The 21,409-nt window shown below is 43.7% G+C and overlaps 1 protein-coding gene across 1 annotated transcript; it reads right to left on the reverse strand.

Moving 5' to 3' along the window:
• Positions 1-324: 324 nt before the first annotated feature.
• LOC139762004 (uncharacterized) lies at positions 325-21,336 on the reverse strand. Its single transcript, XM_071686785.1, has 13 exons — positions 21,051-21,336; positions 12,415-13,734; positions 10,450-10,499; positions 9,679-9,734; positions 9,117-9,376; positions 7,968-8,140; positions 6,690-6,837; positions 6,426-6,516; positions 6,196-6,268; positions 6,067-6,143; positions 4,924-5,054; positions 4,332-4,440; positions 325-1,627 (listed from the first exon to the last, which is right to left on the reverse strand). The coding sequence occupies exons 2-13, from the start codon at positions 12,493-12,495 to the stop codon at positions 1,518-1,520; spliced, it is 1,359 nt and encodes a 452-aa protein (XP_071542886.1). The 5' UTR covers positions 12,496-13,734; positions 21,051-21,336; the 3' UTR covers positions 325-1,517.
• Positions 21,337-21,409: the final 73 nt, after the last annotated feature.

Consider the following 21,409-nt stretch of genomic DNA (forward strand, 5'->3'; position numbering starts at 1 on the left):
ATAGCCACTTTGTAAATGGCCACATAGGCGTAGTTACTAGATTTTAAATGGCCATTAAATCACTTTCTAGACTACCACACTACGTTAGTGGCTACATTATTGGCCACAAACGTTCCTAGTGGCCAGTTTATATATCAGTACACTGTTTAGTGGCCAGGTTTGACTCTGTTACACAGGTTTAGTGGCCAAGTTTTCCCCTTTTACATAGCTTTAATGACTGAATTTTGTTCTACACAGGTTCAATGGCCAAAGTTGCCCTCTTCTACACAGGTTCAGTGGCCAAAGTTGTCCTCTTCTACCCAGGTTCAGTGGCCAAAGTTGTCCTCTTCTATACATGTTCAGTGGCCAAAGTTGCCCTATTCTACGCAGGTTTTTGCCGGGTATACAGGTTTAATGACCAAGCTGTTGTCGTCTACAAAGGTTAAATAAACAAGTTTTCGTCGTTAACTTAAGTTTAGTGACCCATTTGTCGTCTTTTACACAGGTTTAATGACCAAATTGTCGCGTACACAGGTTTAACGACCGATTTTGTCGTGTACACAGGTTTAATGACCAAATTGGTCTACAAAGATTTAATGAACAGATTGTAGTCTACACTTGTTTAATGACCGATTTGCCGTCTACACAGATTTAATGACCAATTTGCCGTCTACACAGGTTTAATGACCAAATTGGTCTACAATGGTTTAATGACCAATTTTGTCTTTCATTCACAAAGGTTCAGTTGCCAGTTTGACTTCTGCATTGGCTTAATGACCAGTTCGTCGTCGTCTACACAGAGGTTTAATGACCAATTTGTCTTTCAGTCTCAAAGGTTCAGTTAGAAGAAAAGTCTAACAGCCAGTTATGTTATAATCACCAGTTGTTGCGGAAAGGTTCAACTAACCACACATTTGGGCTCCTGTGGAAACGCACATCAGGTCACATTTGACCGTAGAAGGTGTTCTAGTTGGGCCGTACATGCTTACGTAGATGCACCAGTCAGGTTGTGGTTAACTATACATGTGTTCGAGTCAAAGTTTCAAGTTGGTCAGGAAGGTTTGATGACACCCAAGTCTCAGCCAACTTCATCAACATACTGACAAGAATTCACTCGATTTCAAAGGTAATACTGTAATACTGGCCAGTCTTGTGCCTGGCAACACTGGTATACGGGTCAGGTTTCTTTGGATGAACGCAGATAGTTGGACCTGGATCCCATTTGGCTACAAAGACATAAGGACCTGGATCCCATTTGGCTACACAGACATAAGGACCTGGATCCCATTTGGCTACACAGACATAAGGACCTGGATCCCATTTGGCTACAGAGATGTACTTATGGGCCGGTTATGGTTGGTTACGCTATTGCACGGGCCAAGTTATGCATGGCTTACACAGATATGCCGACGAAGGTGTACTTTATACACATAGTTCTTTAGTTCCGGAATGTTTGTTGTCTGTGTGTTACTCTCATTGCCTGGCGTCTGGCCGGGCGGCGGGCACAGCGAAGCGATCAGTCTCAGATATGGGGGTTTTCAGTCCTTGTCGGGGACGACTTCGAAGAGCGTGCTCTTCGGCAACTCGAAGTCCTGTTCCTGGGCCACCAGCGTCACGCCTTCTTCCCGCGACGCTGACACGAAACGACCTGAGCAGAGGCGGGAGACAAGTGAGCATCGTTTGAAGCCTGATTCAGAAGGAAGATGATAGTGTTAAAAAGCCAAAGGATAAAGTCCTTCTTTTTAGAAGAAAAAACTTTACGGTTCTTATACCTCGAGACTGGAGAACATGGAATGTTAGATAGTCACGTAGACATTAAAGCTGAAGGATCGAGGAAACAATATGCCTCTGAAGGGTTGATAACAATTATTATGTTAACTAAAGTAAGTAGTGTGTAGTGTTCACTCTCATCACGGTGCCACTTCTGGTGATTTTAGAATTCGAGATCCTGAAAGATGCAGATTAGATTTCTTTTAAGAGCTTCTCCACCATCTGATTCAGGGTCGTCGATGGGAAGTAAATGTATACGTAGCATAGTGATTTGATAGGTAAGTAGGTTCTTATGTAGGTTAGTGGTTAGTAAGTCTCATTTAACGAGTTTGGGAGGCGATTATGTACGTAGGTGGATAAGCTATGAATTAAAAGGTAAAAAGTATTAGATTAGTCAGTGGTTAATTAGGTAGGCTTATGGACGTTGATACAGATTTTTTTTTTTTCTGTAGAAGTAAAAGGTGACTATTCATTTACCAAGTACAGTTAATCCCTTAGATACCAGGAAACATCATTGACACCCACTACATGTTCACTATACTGCATTTAATCCCCTCCCCTGCATACCCGCAGGAAATTTAGTTGTATCGCAAAAGTATACTAATCTCTTATAAACTTAATTCTTTCCCAGGAATACCTCCTACTCTCATAGACTTGTTCCTTTCCTAGGAATACCTCCTACTGTCACAGACTTATTTCTTTCCTAGGGGTAATTCCTACTCTCATAGACTTATTTCTTTCATAGGAATATCTCCTACCGTTACAGACTTATTTCTTTCCCAGGAATACCTCCTCCTCTCATACACTTATTTCTTTCATAGGAACATCTCTTACTGTCATAGACATATTTCTTTCCTAGGAGTACTTCCTCTTATAGACTAATTGGTGTGTAAGAAATATCTTTTACTGTCATAAAAGTATTTGCCTTCCAAGAACACTTACTAATAACAAAACCTATTTGTCGTTTAGTAATACTTCTTTGATTCCCAGGAATACTTCCTCCTGTTATGAGCTTGGTATCGCTCTCAAACTCCACAAGGCCGTACTCTTCAAGCCTGTTTAACCTGTGGCTAATCAAAGGAGTGCTGTCCACTTATTGCTTTTTATACGATTACTTATTTTATTTCGTAAGTTTAAGTAATCATAAGTAAGCACCAAGGATATTCAGACTTTGTAAGAAAACAAGAGATGGCGCTATGATTTTGGTGGCCACTTTGAGTACTTTATGATACAGTAATGAAATATGAAATATAGAATATAAGATTCTGAACACACAGACAGTAATGAAATATGAAATATAGAATATAAGATTCTGAACACGCAGTACAGTAAGACTAGGTCACTTGGTAATTCCACAAAGGTCCTTTTGGGAGTCTGCAAACATTCTGATGCGATTTGTTAAATCCGATTGTAGGGTTTTCCTGAGACCTGACCAAAGGGGAGAAACTTCAGATACAAGTGCTATGTGTATGTGATCATTCATGTATCATTAGGCTATAGACACGTCCTTAAGCATATTCCTCTCTGGGGATTTGTATTGAATTTATTCATGAAAATTTCGCCCACAGTTCCTCCCTATTACTTGATTCGAGACTCTATGAATGTGAATATAAGAGAGAGGCTATTGGTTTGTTTGTTTTATTTTAATAATTTCAAAGGGACCAGATGTCAGACGACAAGATCAGTTTCCACGGTGAAGAAATAGACGTTGTGGATGAGATGAGATATTTGCAGAGTGAAAGCTGGAGATGGAAAGCAGAATCATGTATTACGGTAGAGCACCGATGGTGCACTGAAAGCTCAGGTGATTAGGGGAAAAAAGTTTACACGAAACTTTGTACGAAGAACTTGTCTCTACCGCTGTCACATGGCTGTCATGTGGTTTATGGGTAAGGAAATGTGTAAAGGTAAGGGCAGTGGAGATGGTATAGTTAGAACTGAAAAGATTGACGGGATGAAGAATGTGGGTATGAGATCGGTCATGTGGTGTGAAGAGGTCACACCACAAGGAAGTGTTTTAGGATGGTATATATGTAGTCATGTAGTGAGCATGGCAAGTGGTTGGTCGGTCACGAAGATGTATGTAGTCATGTAGTGAGCATGGCAAGTGGTTGGTTTGTCACGAAGATATATAGACGTAACAGGATTGATTAGGAAACGTGGAAATCTCACTTCAAAACGCGAGCGCAAGGATTGGGGACTGGATACACTGGAAACATTTCGTGCTTGGAGTCACTTCCAGTGAACAACACTGGTCTGGGCGAAGCAACTCGACTCGCTAGGCGAAGAAAAGGGATGTTAATGAGTGATGTTGACGTTAGATGAAGAAAAGGGATGTTAATGATTGATGTTGCCGTTAGATGAAGAAAAGGGATGTTAATGAGTGATGTTGCCGTTAGATGAAGAAAAGGGATGTTAATGAGTGATGTTGACGTTAGGTGAAGAAAAGGGATGTTAATGAGTGATGTTGACGTTAGGCGAAGAAAAGGGACGTTAATGAGTGATGTTGTGGGGGCTGGAGGTGGTAGTACCTGATGTGTACCCCCAGCGATGATGTGAACGGAGTCAAAAGAATGAATTACCTGTATCGAGGTTCTTGATCCTGAAGAACTTGCTCTTGGGGACGGCGAGAAGGAGGAAGAACCGCACATCGACTTGAGTGAGAGACTTGACATCCTCTACCACGCCGTGCTTGGGAGAAGGTCACTGTTATAAGATTTTAATTTGAGCTTCAAGAGGGGGAGGGAGCGTGAGGTGCGTGAGTTGGTGGCGTTGTTAGGTCAGAGGCAAAGGTGTGTGTGTGTGTGTGTGTGTGTGTGTGTGTGTGTGTGTGTGTGTGTGTGGGTGTGAATTTCTGTAAGCCCATGTGTCGAAGCATTTATTGATTAAAAGCCCTTCATTCTAGGTCACTCCAGAATTCCTTAATTAGATGCAAAGAAAGACGTAATGATAAGCAGTGATACAAACCTCTTACCCAAGCAGAATAATAATGATGATAATAATGATAATAATGATAATAATAATAATAATGATAATAATGATGATAATAATAATGATAATGATAATAATAATAATGATAATAATAATACCTGACCCCAAAATACATAAATTAGAAGCATCACAAATCCCCTTACGAGATCATCATAACTTTAGACTCGTCTCCCTGGCACTGACCATGAGAGCCAGCCCGGTAGGAGAGGTGGCGTGGAGGTAAGAGTCGTCCAAGCTTCCCTGGAAAACCACAACCTCTCCTCGATCCTCAGGTGCTGATGGCAGCTGGTCGAACGTGTGTAGACGAAAACACACTGCGAGGAAATAGAGAAAACCAGAAGAATTAAGATGTATATGTTAGGGCAGGAGGTAGGAAGACCCAACGCCTCCTCCCTTCAGCCTTATTTAATTCTTATTTATTCTTTTATTATCATCCATATATTGTGTCTTTTCAAGGTAGTCTGAACTAGAGTGGTGCAAGGATAGGAAGTGGGGTAATGTCACTGATTCTGCAGGGAGATAAGTGTTGATTGGAGAAATCAAATCACAGGCTTGATAGTCTTATATAAACCTAGGATATTATTATGCATACCAGTTGTATTATTGTTCAGTATGAATTTGATGTCGTTCATCAGTGTTCATTTTGAATATATTATAATTTTTTCTTAAACTTGACTTAATTATTTTCATTCATGGGGTTATGGAATTTATACTGACAAGGAGGGATGCTACAACTAATGATTGGGATTTCATATAATTACACAGAACTCCACACTAACCATATGACCAACACATCAACATCACTAGGCTGAGAGATTTTGCATTTGAACTGAAAACTGCCAGTATTTATAATGGGAGACTGTAATAGTAACTTACGTAGATTATTTACTTAAATCGTGATACTTAAGGGTTGTGCGTTCGTTAAGTCGAGATGTCTCCTCTTAATGTCCCCATCTGATAATAGGGGATATCAGTTCTGTGGTACAAAGAACCATGAAATTTTCTAGATGTTTCATATCTTGGAGCTGGATGTGTGAAGCTCCCTCAAAAAAAAAAAAGGGTTGTGGAATGAGAAGTAAAGATGTAGCAACGAAGAAGAAGAAGAAGAAGAAGAAGAAGAAGAAAAGGAATTGCAGCTGTTGTTCATAGGTTTACATTAATCATATAAGATCATAATTCTAGTCTGAAGGAACATTATTCCGAAAAGGAGAAGATGAGGTAACAGTCACTAGAAACGAAGGAATTATGAGCTCAGGTAACCTCGTCATGGACTATCAGATCCTCCGTGGCCAAATCTGTCCACATTCCCATGCCTCCCTCCCTCACCTGAGCTGCTTGGGCACGTCTCTTCGCACACCCCCAGGCTGGAGATGCCGCTGTCACTGCTGCTGTTGCTGCTGCCGCTAGGGGGAGTGTAAGGCAGCGAGGTAGAGAGGCGAGGAGTCTCCACAGAGCTTCAGTTTCCTGTCGCGGGTCGTCCTGTACTGCACTCTCACGTCTCCTTCTTGGATGGACGTGACGGTGGCTCCTGTGGGAGGGGACATCTGACTGTTACACGACGTTGTTACACGGGTCTGTCACTTGACGTAGGTGTTACAAGGACGTTTACTTAGTCTCAGCGCCATGGGTGGGTCTTTAAGTCACGTCTACATTACTTAGAATCAAAACCAAGACTCAACACTCACGTCTCTTTCGGATCTTGACTCGCGAGACGATTCTCCTGTTCACAGGGGCTTCGTCGGAAGACCGCACGTTCTTCCCCGCCCGACGGTACTCCTGCAGAAGGGGGGGAAGTAAAAGGATTAATCCCGAGACACTGAGTCCCCATCGAGTGGTCAGTTACTTTCCTCCATCTTTCCTGCCTCTCCTTCTCCCTCACCACCATCCTCTCCACCCATCCAACCTTACTCCCTCCCTCCCTCCCAGATAAGGTCACCGCCACCACTTACCATGCTGAGTCCAAACTCCACCGCGGTGTCAGGCGTGACCTGACCTGAGATAGATGTCAAGGGCAGGTTCCTCACGAACTCCAGGACGCAGCTGTGGGACCACCCAGCCAAACTGATGTCATTCAGCTTTAGTATTCTGTCGTGTGGTCTGTGGAGAGGACGAGAGGCATTGTGTTAAGTTGGGTCATGTTGTGCCTGTGAAGCATTGATCCCCACTTACTGAAAGAGGCATTAGTACCCACTTACTGAAAGAAGTATTGGACCCCACCTACTGAAAGAAGCATTAGTCCTGAGCTACTGAAAGAACCATTAGTACCCACCATCTGAAAGAAGCATTGGTCCCCACCAGCTGAAAGAAGCATTAGTCCCCACCTACTGAAAGAAGCATTGGTCCCCACCTACTGAAAGAAGCATTGGTCCCCACCTACTGAAAACAGACGATTTGAATGTGAATGACATGATAAATTTGTGACCAATATTTGTTTGAATTTGGCTATGTATTGGTAAATTGAATGGTGTCATTGTTACGTTAATGTTCTTAAGGTGACATGATAAATAGCCTCAAGATTTTGAATTACCAGTAGTCTCCATAATTTCATAACTATCCCTCATGTACTTTTATCCATTTTTTGTCTATACAGTTTTTCATTTCTTTTTCTCTCTAAGTTTTGATAGAATAATCGAGCATGTCTTTGCTCGAGGTGGAAACCAGATGAGATCCATTCCTTCTATGGCCAATTCAGTTCACAGCTTCTTTTTTTTTGTATAGTATTCCTCGTTGTGCATATTGCACTTACTCTGACTATTGCTGTCGTAAGCTTTACGTAACAAAACCGAAGCTTGGTTACAATGAGAGAGAGAGAGAGAGAGAGAGAGAGAGAGAGAGAGAGAGAGAGAGAGAGAGAGAGAGAGATGAAATAAAGGCCTAAGATCTTTTATCTCACTCTCGCACTTCAATGAGGATATACATATTATGCTGGATGCTTATGTTTAGGTCCTCTAACCTACCTATAAACTCGCGCCCATTTTCACACTTATTCATTTACCATGTTCCCTTAAGTCTTACCTCTGTCCTACACGCACACACACACACACACACACACACACACACACACACACACACACACACACACACACACACACACACACCACTCCTTATCTTTCCTTAAATCCTCCTTACCTCTCACATACATGTTCTTCCCACCTCCCTACTTACCCACTCAACCACCTTCCCACTTACCCACCTACGTACTTGCCTACTTCCCTCCTCCAACTCACTTGATCTTAAGGACGGAGAGAGGAGACACGGGGGAGACCTTGTAGACAGAGTGGTCGCCCATCACCTGGTCTGTGGCCAGGAAGACTCCGAGGCAAACACTGGAGCTCTGGGCTGGTCCGCTGCTCGGGTCGTAGAGGGTCAGCTCTGTGACGAACCTGTCCGAGAGGTTCATCTGTAAAGGGAAAACGAGAGGTTCGTCTGTAAAGGGAAAACGAGAGGTTCGTCTGTAAAGGGAAAACGAGAGGTTCGTCTGTAAAGGGAAAACGAGAGGTTCGTTACACAAGTGCTTGTAGATCAGCAACTCGTACAAGCTTCATCCAATCAGCTTAACAGTGAGTTTCATTCTGTGGCAGTAACAGTATCCAGGATGGAAAACTGAATTCATCAAGATCACTATACTTACTTGACTCCAAAGCCTCAGTTGCCACAAGCGACTCCATAAACTCTGCAAAATGGGGTCCTGAGGGTTACTGCGTCCCTCGGGAAGTACAACTTACCAGACAGCCGAGGCTCAGTCTCCCCGGCGTACCTTCAAGAACATCACAAGTCAGAAACTCTTGAGGTAAAACATCCGCATCTTCCAGGATGGCTAAGTACTCTGTCACAACTGGAACCTTGCCGGCGACTTGGGCTTCTGGAAACTCGCCAGCGACTTGGGCTTCTGGAAACTTGCCAGCGACTTGGGCTTCTGGAAAGTTGCCAGCGACTTGGGCTTCTGGAAAGTTGCCAGCGACTTGGGCTTCTGGAACCTTACCAGCGACTTGGGCTTCTGGAAACTTGCCAGCAACTTGGGCTTCTGGAAACTTGCCAGCGACTTGGGCTTCTGGAAACTAGCCAGCGACTTGGGCTTCTGGAAACTAGCCAGCAACTTGGGCTTCTGGAAACTTGCCAGCGACTTGGGCTTCTGGAAACTTGCCAGTGACTTGGGCTTCTGGAAACTTGCCAGTGACTTATGCTCTGAAAGCTCTGAATACCTTACCTGAATCCTAGGACTGTCAGTTGTTCCTCATGGAGACTACGTGACGTATGATCTGCTGGAAGTCCGATCGCTGACGGACATTCCAGGAATACCTCCCACCGCTGACCTGGACTCGTGATGGACACACGTGCCCTACCTTACCCTGCAGAGGTTGGGGACTGCCACCTACCGTAAATCCAGAGCCTCGATTGCCGCGCTTGGAATACGGCTTCCGGACTGGTGAGACTGCGGAGGGGGAGGACGACCGCCTCTGCGAATTCGAAATCTTGGGGATCCTGGAAGGCCTCGGGAGCGAGCCGCCACCACCGCCGCCTCCACCGTCACCACCGTCGCTTTCGAAGGTGATGGCGTTCAAGATGAGGTTGTTGTTGGAGGCTTCCGCGTCCTCGTTCTCAACCAAGCTGCTGGGGCGCTCCAGCGACACCCGGTCTGCAAGACGGAAGGGAGGGGAGGTGAGTGTCGTTCCCGTGCGTGACCTGTGGAAGATCTGGCGACGAGCAGTAACGAGAGAGACAGAGAAAAGTCTCTCGGACTTCTAACCTTAACAGTCCAGACGGGGAATAGTAAAGAATTCTATGTCACAAACAGCTGGTTTAACATTGACTCTTAACAGTCCAAACATGGATCACTCCAAGAGTGCCATGCCCTATTAAGCGAAGATGATGAGAAGTGAGAGATAGTGAGCTGATGTCATGTACGAAACGCCATGGAGAGTTCCATTGTCTGCTTACGTTCAGGATTAGCCTCATGATCACTGGCGGTGCTGCTGGGGGTCGGTGATGGGCAACTGGAAGATGGAGAAGAGAGAACACATAATAGGTCTTGTGGTAAGACATTCTTGTCTCTTACATGAACTTACTTTTATTTTCATTTTTTTTTTCCTTACAGTCAAGTCTCGGTCTAAAAGATTTCCGGTTTCGAAGAGAATTAGATAGTTTGAGGTATTTTCCAGATTACAGAAATTCGTTGTTATTTCAGTCATACACCGAGTGAGTGAATTTGTCAAAGATTATCTTTTTTTCTTCTGTAATGGAAAGCATTTATGATTGTCATATTTAAGACATAAACCACAAACCACAAACACTTGTGTACCAGCGGCGACTTAGCTCCGCTTGTCTTATATATATATATATATATATATATATATATATATATATATATATATATATATATATATATATATATATATGTGTGTGTGTGTGTGTGTGTGTGTGTGTGTGTGTGTGTGTGTGTGAGAGTGAAAAATCATCTATAGCGAGGCGGTATCACTGATAATCTGGTCTCGTCAAAGACTTTACTAAAAAAAGAAAAAAATAGTAAACATTTCCATGCAGTGCAGCTTTAGCCTTCAGAATTCATAAGGAATCTTCAGCTTCGCTTTTATAAAGACACACACAAACACACAGCGCACACACACACACACACACACACACACACACACACACACACACACACACAGGGAAAATGTTCAGTCTACATTCTTGGTAGCTCGTGTCGCGTACCCCTTTTCCTCTGGCCTTGTCCTCTCCAGTGTTGACACCACCGTCTCCACCTGAAAGCAAAATTAGAGGAAATAAAAACTCGTGGAAATACATGGCCCATGTTGACAGCGCCACCTCCAGGAATGTATTGAAAGACAAAGATCTATGTATACTACGTGTGAATGATTCAAGAGTATACATGAAGGAACATAGAGGGAAATAAATGTGAAGTGAATGTATGATTATTTACGGATGTATGATTCACAAGTAGACATGAAACAAAAAAGAAAAGTAACTGTGAAGTGAGAGAATGTATGATTATTTGCAAGGAAGAGAAAATGGTATGTATGATGACTAGATACTGGCGGAAGAGTTACGTTGCCTTAGATTAATTGATCATATTGATCATTCGTATATATAAGGCTGCTCCCTAATGAGACAAGTTGAGACAGAAGTCTGGCATGATGGTAAAGCCTGATCTTTTGAGCACTAAGGTATGGTCCTTCAAAACGATGGTACGACCCAAGAGAACGACCTTACGACCCTTATGGGCAGTATGGCCTGACCTTCAACCTGACCTTTGAGAGTTGGGTCAAAGACCACGTCGTCAAACCCCAGAGTGGTACCGTCTTTTTCTCAAGTGGCGTTTGTGCTTGAGGGTCGTATCGTCGTGCTCAAGAGTCGTATTGGTATGCTTATGGGTCGTGCAGTCGTGCTCAAGAGTCGTATTGGTATGCTTATGGGTCGTGCAGTCGTGCTCAAGAGTCGTGCTGGTAGAACTTACACCGTCTTGCTCAAGGGTCGTACCGTTGTGCTTAAGTTGTACTGTTGTGACGAAGGGGCTGAATGACTGAGAAAATCGTCACTTTTATGCCATCAGAAAACAGTGTATGTTTAAAATCCTTAAAGTCCTGAGAGTTAATGGGCTGTAATGGACTGTGTTGTACGCAGCTGTGCAAGTGTTTCCTCTTAAGATAGATACAACAGTAACTGGGAAGGTGTTCCATGGAACGCCTATTAAGAATAGTTCACTTAAGAATTCACCAGAAAATTCCGCGGGCTGTGTTTACAGAATACCTTGTAAAAACTGTAATATGTTAGAATCTCTTTGTTAGACTTAAACATGAATATTGTACAAGGACAGAATAAGTTTGTAGTTCCTTGTTCATGTATATCATAGATTATGACCAGTTTATTGAAAGGACCAATGTTACTTCCCTGATTACTTCCCTTACTAGAGAAATATTACACAAAGAATTGTAACTTGAATATTAGTGAAGGTCTATATAAAGTGGATAGCTTAGCTGTATGCAAAATTTGTAAACGACATAATGTCTTGACCTCATAATAGACATTTATGATTAGCGCACAAGTCACAGATATATAGGGATGTAGGCAACTCAGCTCCTCTTCCCATATATATATATATATATATATATATATATATATATATATATATATATATATATATATATGTGTGTGTGTGTGTGTGTGTGTGTGTGTGTTTCTGTGTGTCTGTGTGTGTGTATGTGTGTGTCATCCAGCAGTAACTTGGCAACAAACCCCAGCGTTATATAGGCCTCAATGACAAGAATATTGTATCATCAATAAAATGCTATCCAGTGTTCCTACATCAAGTTCTGTTGGGCTCTTGGGCAGACAGAGTAGGTACCAACAGGGGCGAGGCGAACACAAGAACATATTGTTGCAAGTCGTCACCTCAGAACCTATGTCGGTATTGGAGGAATGAGAGGAAGCGAATGATTAATATAATGAGCAGTTATACTAAACACTGCCTTGGACTTCCTGTGATTAGGATGTACTCACTGACGTCAGCGAACTACAGTCATGGACTTCCTGTAGTTAGTACGCGCCGAGTGACGTCAGCGTAATGGAAAGAATGACACACAGTTGCCCACTCGTATAAAGATGATTACATAGGAAAAAAAGAGAAAGAAAATTGCTCTATTTTAGCGTGCTACTCACCATGCCGTCTTCGCCAATCTCCTCTTCGACCACATCTTCTTCAGTGATTGTGGCCACGTTCACCATCCGCCTCCCAGCCATGTCCGGCTACTGACGATGGTGTAGACGATGCCGCTGCTTCTCCTGCTGGTGGCGTTGTTGCCGATGCTACACCCGCCTTTGGGCCTTTTCGTTCCAAGTGTTGTGTGTGTGTGTGTGTATATTAGAATATCTCTTAACGCTGATGGTGATGTCCCCCTACGTATCCCAACGGAGGCGCTGACGAGGCTTATATGGTCGTCCCTCTGGCCCAGAATGGGTGGTTCCTGTGGTGTACCTTGGGCGAGGACGGAGGAGGAGCTTCTCTGAGCCAGTGTAGTAACAGCTGATTGTAGTACTGAAGCTGCTGGGCGTATTTGGTAGTGCAGCTGCTACCGGTAAACTAGAGAGCCTTTTTGAAATGCTGCTGCTGCTGCTGCTGCTGCTGGAGGTAATGGTGTGGGTAGTTTGGACAATGAGGGTAATGGAAATGCTCTTGTTGCTGTTAGGGATTCATACAGCTATCTCCTGCAACGCCACAACAACGGCTGGTAAATGTTGTTGGTGGTAATGGTGCAGCTGATGATGGGAATGGTACAGCTGATGATGGGAATGGTGCAGCTGATGATGGGAATGGTGCAGCTGATGATGGTAATGGTGCAGCTGATGATGGGAATGGTACAGCTGATGATGGGAATGGTGCAGTTGAGGATGGGAATGGTGCAGCTGATGATGGGAATGGTGCAGCTGATGATGGTAATGGTGCAGCTGATGATGGGAACGGTGCAGCTGATGATGGGAATGGTGCAGCTGATGATGGGAATGGTGCAGTTGAGGATGGGAATGGTGCAGCTGATGATGGGAACGGTGCAGCTGATGATGGGAACGGTGCAGCTGATGATGGGAATGGTACAGTTGAGGATGGTGCCGCTACAGCTTCCAGAGGAGTGAGGAGGCCCTTCTAAGGTTAGCCAGAGCCTCTTGTTAGGACGACAACCAGCGATCAGTCCTGCCGGTAGCTGCTGGCTCTGTGCATGCTACAGCCCGAAGTGCGTCGTCCTTCTTCTTATTATTCTTTTCGAGTGTTCCTGACTCCAGCCGGTACTGCTTCATCAGTCATCGAACTTAATGCTTTTTTACTGTACATGTATCAACTCAGTCTTGAGTATTAGTTCAGTCGTCTTGAGTGTCTTTCGATTTCAGTATCTGCTTCGTCTTCGTGTGATCTCAAGAGGTCGTTCATGGGGGCAGGGCTTGTGTCCTTACTGGTGCTGCTGCTGCTGCTGGTGTCTGGTCGCAGATCTGCAAAATACGAATCATGCTATAATCCGGGTAGGACGGAGACATTACACTGGCTGTGTGTAGAGATTAACATGTGGTGGCTGTGTTGAGCATTCTTGCATTTATAGAGGCAGTGTAAGTATATATTACCAATACAAGCATGTTTGCCGGATGGCGTCCTAGCTACGTCTCTTCGTTGTATATCAACTGACTGTTATATTTCTCTCTTGTGTCTCCCCTGATGATGTGATTGTTACACGAAAGTGCACTGGGGAACTTATCGTGGTTCCTTTTCCCGTGGACTCATAGGAATATATATATATATATATATATATATATATATATATATATATATATATATATATATATATATATATATATATATATATTTATATGTAAAGGCGCGTTGACGGATTCCACTCACTTGGTAACACCGCCAGCAAAAAGTCACCATTGATATCGTTGTTTAATCGTCAGCGGATGGGAAAGAGCACAGGGTCGCTTCGATTATGCTCGCCACACAGGAACCCACTTTTCCCCACTCCTGCGTGGAGCGCAAGCCCATAAGTTGCAGAAGCTCCGTAAAAGAGGGTCATAGGGTTACCTATTCATAATAGTGATGGTAATGATTATAATGATGATAATGATTGTGATAAGAATGATAATCATTCAAAGAAATACAAAGAGCAACAGACCACTGGGTCCTTTCGAGGATGTTTGTGATGATAGTGGAAGACATCAGAAACTCACAGATTTGTGTAGCAAAAGTAGAAGGCATGTATGTTATTCACAGAGTCACAAATTGTCAGTGTGACTTAGGAGGCGTCAATAATATCAGCCGTGGACTCGAAACGAAAGGTTCATCAAGTATGATGTTAAACGTATCTAAAGTTCTGCTTTTAACCACTCGAATTGGAAGAACGTTCCATGTGTTGATAATCCTGTTAAGAGGGAAAGTGCTTCGCCTCATTCGAGATGGAAAACGTTTGCCCATAAGTTTGTATCCATTGTTACGATTGAAATCACACGATTCAAGTCTTAAGTGCTTTTATGGATCAAGATTATCAGATATCAGAACCTTTGCTGATTTTGGATCCTTGAATTAGATCTCCTCTCAGCCATCTCTTTCCTAAGCTATAATAGATTCAAGTCGTTTATTCTGGTCTCACAGGATTTGTTTGTGTCTTTGCTCTTATCGACACTAGAAATTCATTTGCCTCCTATGAGCCCAGTCCATTCGTCTTTCTGTGTCAGTTTGAAGCTGTAAATGTTCACGGTCATTCGTAGATTTATTTCCCAGCTTTGTATCATCGGCTAATGTTCATATCTTGTAGTGCAGCTCATTATGAACATCATTTACACATATAAGTGAAAGGGAACAGGTCTCAAGAGTGATCCTTGTGGCACTCCACTTATTACGTCTAACCATTCTGAGACATGGCCATTCATCGCGACTCTTTGTTTACGACCCGTCAGCCAATTTCCTTGCCGAACACTCAGCTAATTTCCTGTCCACCGAAGTATCACCCCGTCATTACCGTGTGACATAATTTCTGCCTTGAACCTTTGATGAGGAACCTAATCGAGTACTTTTTGAAAATCCAGGTAGATGACATCACCTACTTTATTTTCATCATACTTGTTGATTATATTGATTATATTGTCTTATATTGATCATGTTGATTATATTGAGTTGATTATATTGATTATGTTGATTGAATTAAGCAGATTTGTCAGACATGAGCGATCGCGTCGGAAACCATGCTGAGAATCGTTTATTAATTGGTGATCCTCCAAATGGCTTACAAGTCTATCTTGAATGATGTCTTCCATGAACTTTCCAACCACAGGCGTTAAGCTAATTGTAAGATAATATCTGGACAGTGACGTTTTAATATCGGTGTTCCATTGGCAAACTTCCATTCATCTGGAACTTTTCCTGCAGCAAGTGACTTATTGAAAAGGCCAGTCAAGGGCCAAACTGTCTCATTCTTCGCCCCTTTCATTATCCTCAGATAAAACTTAGCAAGGCATATAGTGCTGATGATGATGATGATAATAATAATAATGATGATAATGATAATAATGATAATGATAATGATAATAATAGATGGAACCGAACGTAGAAATACGCGAAAAAAAAAGGAAAATAGGTGTACGTACGAGCATCAGTCACCCCCTATTTCATTCTTGCTTGGCTGATAGTGCCAACGACACATGGTAGGTGACACGATACCCCTCACAGTTCACTCAGTCCTTAAGGGTTTTTCTTCTCGCACCCAATTCTACGTATCCATGCATGAAAAAGTTAGATAACAGCGGACCCTGGTGGTCTATGACGAGGTTATCTGCTGGAGGACAGTATTACTATTTATACTGAGTGTACATTGGAAAGGTCTGGTAACAGAAGACGTGATGGTCTGTTATATACTGGAGAACAGTCAAGAGTCAGTTATGATACATGGGGAAGCCAGATAAGAGAAGACCTGATGGTCTATGGTGATGTTATCTGCCACGGGAGAGTAACAGTACGTACATGGAAAAGTCAGCGAGGACAGGAGACCTGATTTTCTATGACGAGTTTCATGCGCAGAAGGATAAGCCAGACACCGGAAGACCCCGATGGTCTATGATAAGGATGGTTGTTAGGTACCGCTAATATTATCCTTCGTTCCTAATCGATATTGACAGAGAGAGAGAGAACATAAGACAGAAAGACAGAGACAGAGAGACATAAGACAGAACAGAAGTCTCGTTATCTTAGCCTCTTAGCCCACATTTTCTGACCTTCCAGTGAAATGTTCTCTTTTCTTGTTCTCGTCGTTGGAGCGTAGTGAAACGTAACAAGCCCTTTGATATCTCAAGCTCTGAAGGATATCCTTCCGAGGCTATGACGCCATGGTACGAGCTGGTTAGAGTGGAATTCCAACCTCTAGGATATTCTCCGGAATCTCTTGACCGTGAAAAGTGAATATTATGTTTCTAATTGTTGCAAAAAAAACAAAAGAACATCGTGCATCACAGTTACGGGTTTGAGTGATCATTATTGTTTACTTCTTGCCTCCGTGCAGTGGATCTTATGAGCACATGATGACGTCTTGTTTGTTACGGCGAGAAAATGAGTTTTACACTCATGTTTCCCCTTATGTCTTAACCTTGTACTGTTTTTGTACCTTGTCTTTACTCTCACGTGTACACACACACACACTCGTACACACGCCTCAGTGAGCCAGGTGCCCCATTTATCGACCCTCACCCAGGGAAGGTTGAGCAGCTGGGTTACTTAAGGGGCTGACCGTCGCCCTCGGGACTCGAACCTTGTGTGTGTGTGTGTGTGTTTGTGTGTGTGAAATTCTTATTTGTAAATGCCTGTTCGTAGAGTCAGGGGGAAATTCATGGGGGACCCCCGTCCGTCGATTTTGCCATTAGGCATGGGTAGAACGTGGCATGACCCTTCTCGCCATTTTATGGAACCCTCCCAATACCCAGGTGGGTAGTGCCTGTCTGGGCGGGCGGTGGTGGCCTCCCACCTGCTCTGTGTGTGTGTGTGTGTGTGTGTGTGTGTGTCTGTGTGTGTGTGTGTGTGTGTGTGTGTGTGTGTGTGTGTGTGTGTGTGGGAGATGAGTCATTTGCTGTTTGCAGATGATAGGCTCTGGTGGGGCAGACTCGAGTGAGAAATCGTCAAAGTAGGTGCCCGAGGATGGGCTACCTGTGTGGGACGAGGAAAATGAAAGTTGATGTGAATAAAACTAAGGTTGTGAGGCTCACCCGGGAAGAGAGACAGTGTGATTTGAGTGGAGAGAGAGAGAGAGAGAGAGAGAGAGAGAGAGAGAGAGAGAGAGAGAGAGAGAGAGAGCAGGGGAAGATACCCAGGACCTCTTTCTAAACGCTCTGTACGCCAAGGCTGCGCTACTTCCAGTAGCAGGGAAATATAGACTACTTTGGCGCGAGAAGTGACTCTTCACTCGTGGTGTAACATCTTGCAAGTGGAGACCGGTAGCAGTAGCATAGTGTATATATATATATATATATATATATATATATATATATATATATATATATATATATATATATATCTGGAGAATCAATATCATCAAACACTTTTAGGAGTGTTAAACATTCAAATGAATTTCCCGCGATGAATCAAGGGAAAGTTTGGGTCATGTAAGCTGTTCATGTCAGCAGAACATGGGATATGAATTTTATATCGCTCCACTCATTGCCTTATCGATCTAGCGCATTCCTTCCGGCGCGCTGCTCCTCACGCCGTCTTTAGCCTTCACGTTAAGCCTTGGTATCACAAAGCCTCCTCCTCCTCCTCCACTCCATCCCTCACTCTCCCTCTTGGTCTCCCTCGTCCTACTTCCTCCTCCCAGTTCCGACACATAGATCCTCTTTCTCAGTCTTCCCTCGTTCGTCTCCTCCCTCCCCCTCTATTCGAAGGAGTTCATCACGCCCTGGTTTAGACCCTGTCGATGAAACTGTGCTTGCACCTCTTGCACTGTCATTCATTTCACGATCCATTCTGCCTCACGCCACATAACATCCTCAGCCGTTTCATTTCCAGCGCATTCACCTTCTTTCATGTCCTCTGCGTTCAAGACCCAAAACTCAGATCCATACAACGCTGTCATGACGACGTATAATGCCTTCAAATATACCCATCTTTGTCCTAAGAGACAGTGGCTCCTCCTTCTACACACTCTGTACAGTCAGGACCTCAGCCCCTTCCTCTAACCTGTGACTCTCTTCATCCTCCGTTGTTCAATCCACTGGCACGTCCATTTCCACGGACCTAAAGCACTCCACTTCCTCCAGGTCCTCCCAGTTCAGACCTTCCCTCAAACCAGCCTGACTCACCTCCCTACTCCACCTCATATCTTTACTTGTGTTTCTCATATACTTTCAACATTCTCCTTTCACACTCTTTCCACACTTTTTTACGCTAGCTTCGGGAACTTGTGCCCGGAGTAAGCCACCAGAACCACGTTATCTGCAAACATTGCTTGATTGACCAGCAATGCCGCACCGCCCACACCCCTAAGCGCATTGTTCATCCACCCCTCTCTCTAAGGCCCTTGCATTTACCTTCCCACACCATTCCATATGTCCTCTCCAGATCCACATTTGCTGCACAGAGTTCACTCTATTTCTCTGGATATTTTTCCCCACAAATCCTTCAAAACGAGCACATGAACCACATACCCAACTTCTCCTGAAGCCACACTGCTCCTCCCGGTACAGATAGTCTCCACATTCCACTCCCCTGTCAATCACCACTCTTCCATACACCTCACAAGGTATCCTTATCAGACTCTTACTTCTGTAATTCGATCTCTCCCTTTGGCCTCAATTATTTTTAAGAGATAGACCCTATTCAAACATTTTGCTAGATCTAAGGCAACTCACCATCGACCATACAAAGATTCAGTAGCATTACTAACTAGTCAACAACAGTGTCATCCCTTATTTTGACACACTCAAGAGCAGTTCCACCCACTCCTGTCGCATTGCCGCACTTTGTATTGTGCAAGGCTTTCACTACTTCCTCCCTTTTCATCGTGCCATTCGCCATGACTCTCACTCCCGAGGCTAAACACACGACAACCACTACCATATCATACAGAACACTCAGTAGCCCTTTGGGATACTCACTTCATCTCTGTTGCAACTCTTTATTTTTTTCGCGTGTAACCAAATCCCCATCTGCTCTTCTCATGACCTCCTATTGCTTTCTCTTGTACTTCTCCCAGTGACTCGCACTCCTTTCCAGCAGATACCATGCATACATCTCCCTTTACTCTTCCATTATTTGCTTAACTTCCTCATTCCATCACTCACTGCCGTTTCTCATATAAAGACATCCCACCATCTGTATGTCGTACACTTCAACCATACATGTGAACACTCTGTTCGTGAATGCCTTACACTCTCCTGCTCTTTGCTCCATATACTCTCACTTTTTCGCCATTCTACACTCACTATCTTGTGGTATCTCTTGACACAGGCCTCTTCTTCAAGCTCGCTCACTTTCGCTGTTTCCTTCTTGCATACATAACGTTATTTTCTCTTTTCCTAAAACGACCAGAAACTTTCATCCTCGCCCCCACCAGGAAATGAGCAGATGTTCCACCTGTTTTGCCTTCCCTCCTCAGCAGCACATCCACCCCTAGTAACACCTGCCTATGAGTACTCACTACTCACTCAGCTCCTCCCAAAAAGCATTCCTTCTCCCACATGCTTCTTACCGCCGGATACAGAAAGGCTGTCCATCCACCACATCTCGCAGTCTACGTTCATTCTAACCCGCATCACTCCCTCACACTCGTTTGCACTCCCCTTCAGTTTCTTCATCAGAAGTCCCATCATCTCTATTCCCTCTTGCCCTCTCACTAACATCGGACTTTACGCTCTGAACACTCCGGAACCACCCTATTCCCATTCCATTCCCTTCCTGTCTCGCATACACCCCTGTTTGCCGTGTCTCTTACACTGAAATACGACCGTACATTTCAAGTGTCGATACACAGAATGAGTAAATTAGCGCTTAAGAACGCAGGTTTATTGTGACAGTATAACATAAAGACACGTATTTTTGTCGTGAATGTTTCATAAGTAGTAGAACTGCAATACTTATATATCAGGACGAGGAATCACAATCAGCCTTACAAAAATGAGCAGTAAGCATAAAAAAACAAGTATGAAGACTAAGAGTCTATTGGTAAATAAGTCTTATTATATAAGTCAAATGATGATAAACTTCTGTATTACAGAGTCCTGTGAAAATATCCAGAAGGATACCGTGTATATATATATATATATATATATATATATATATATATATATATATATATATATATATATATATATATATATATATATGTGTGTATGTGTGTGTGTGTGTTAATCAGGTGATGAATAAAGTTTATCAATACATTCAGAGTCATCATACTTTCCTTTATTTTCTCCTGTTTAATTACATAACGTTGATTGATATTCCTCATCTTCGAGTTAGGGTTATAACTACTTTACTACCGATACCGCGTTTTCTATAGGAATACACGACGCTTCATGTTGTATTGTCACAACCGGCCTTCTTTTGTTCTTAAAACACTGATCTATGCACTGTACCGACCCCTGAATTCCATATCTGTAATTCACTGGCGTTACAGAATCTCTTGGAGACGTAAGAGATACGTTGTGTATTCAGTCGTACGGTGCATTTAGTACGAGAACGAGGGTGGGAGTGAATTCAACAATTTGAGTGACTGTGTCTCATTACGATCGCCAGATTATGCAGGGAAGCGGCAGTCAACTTGTGCTGACATTCAACTTACCAAGCGAGCGTTCCTCTCCGCTGCTGCTGTAGGTAGTCCGTCCTTCCCGACGCGTCACTCGGCTCGGCTGTGAGCTCTTGACCCCTCTGCCCCGGTAACGGACCACGGACACTCAACCGGTGGGACACGGACACGCCTCTCACTCCCCTACACCCCACATGACCCGTCCGTGTTTATGGAGTGTCACTGAGAGGGGCGAGTACAACGTAGTGTTGAAGTGACTCACCGGAGCGGCACTAACCGTGCGCACAATGTGCCGCGCGCGCGCGTGTGGCGGTGGAAAGACAAGGGGAGGGAGGGAGGGAAGGGGGTTGTGGTGTGTGGAACGGCGACGAGTTACCAGCAGTCCATTAATTTCG

Source organism: Panulirus ornatus, chromosome 42 (genome assembly GCF_036320965.1).
Source record: "Panulirus ornatus isolate Po-2019 chromosome 42, ASM3632096v1, whole genome shotgun sequence".
In the NCBI taxonomy this organism is placed as follows: Eukaryota; Metazoa; Arthropoda; class Malacostraca; order Decapoda; family Palinuridae; genus Panulirus; species Panulirus ornatus.

What these genes read in the sequence shown, in the direction of transcription:
- LOC139762004 (XM_071686785.1), bottom strand. Translation starts at nt 12,495, where the DNA reads ATGGCTGGGAGGCGGATGGTGAACGTGGCCACAATCACTGAAGAAGAT. An exon ending in ATCGAGGCTCTGGATTTACG is followed by an intron (nt 8,141 to 9,116) that starts GTAGGTGGCAGT and finishes TTCCCTTTACAG; the next exon opens with ATGAACCTCTCGGACAGGTT. An exon ending in GACGTGCCCAAGCAGCTCAG is followed by an intron (nt 5,055 to 6,066) that starts GTGAGGGAGGGA and finishes ATTTCCTCGCAG; the next exon opens with TGTGTTTTCGTCTACACACG.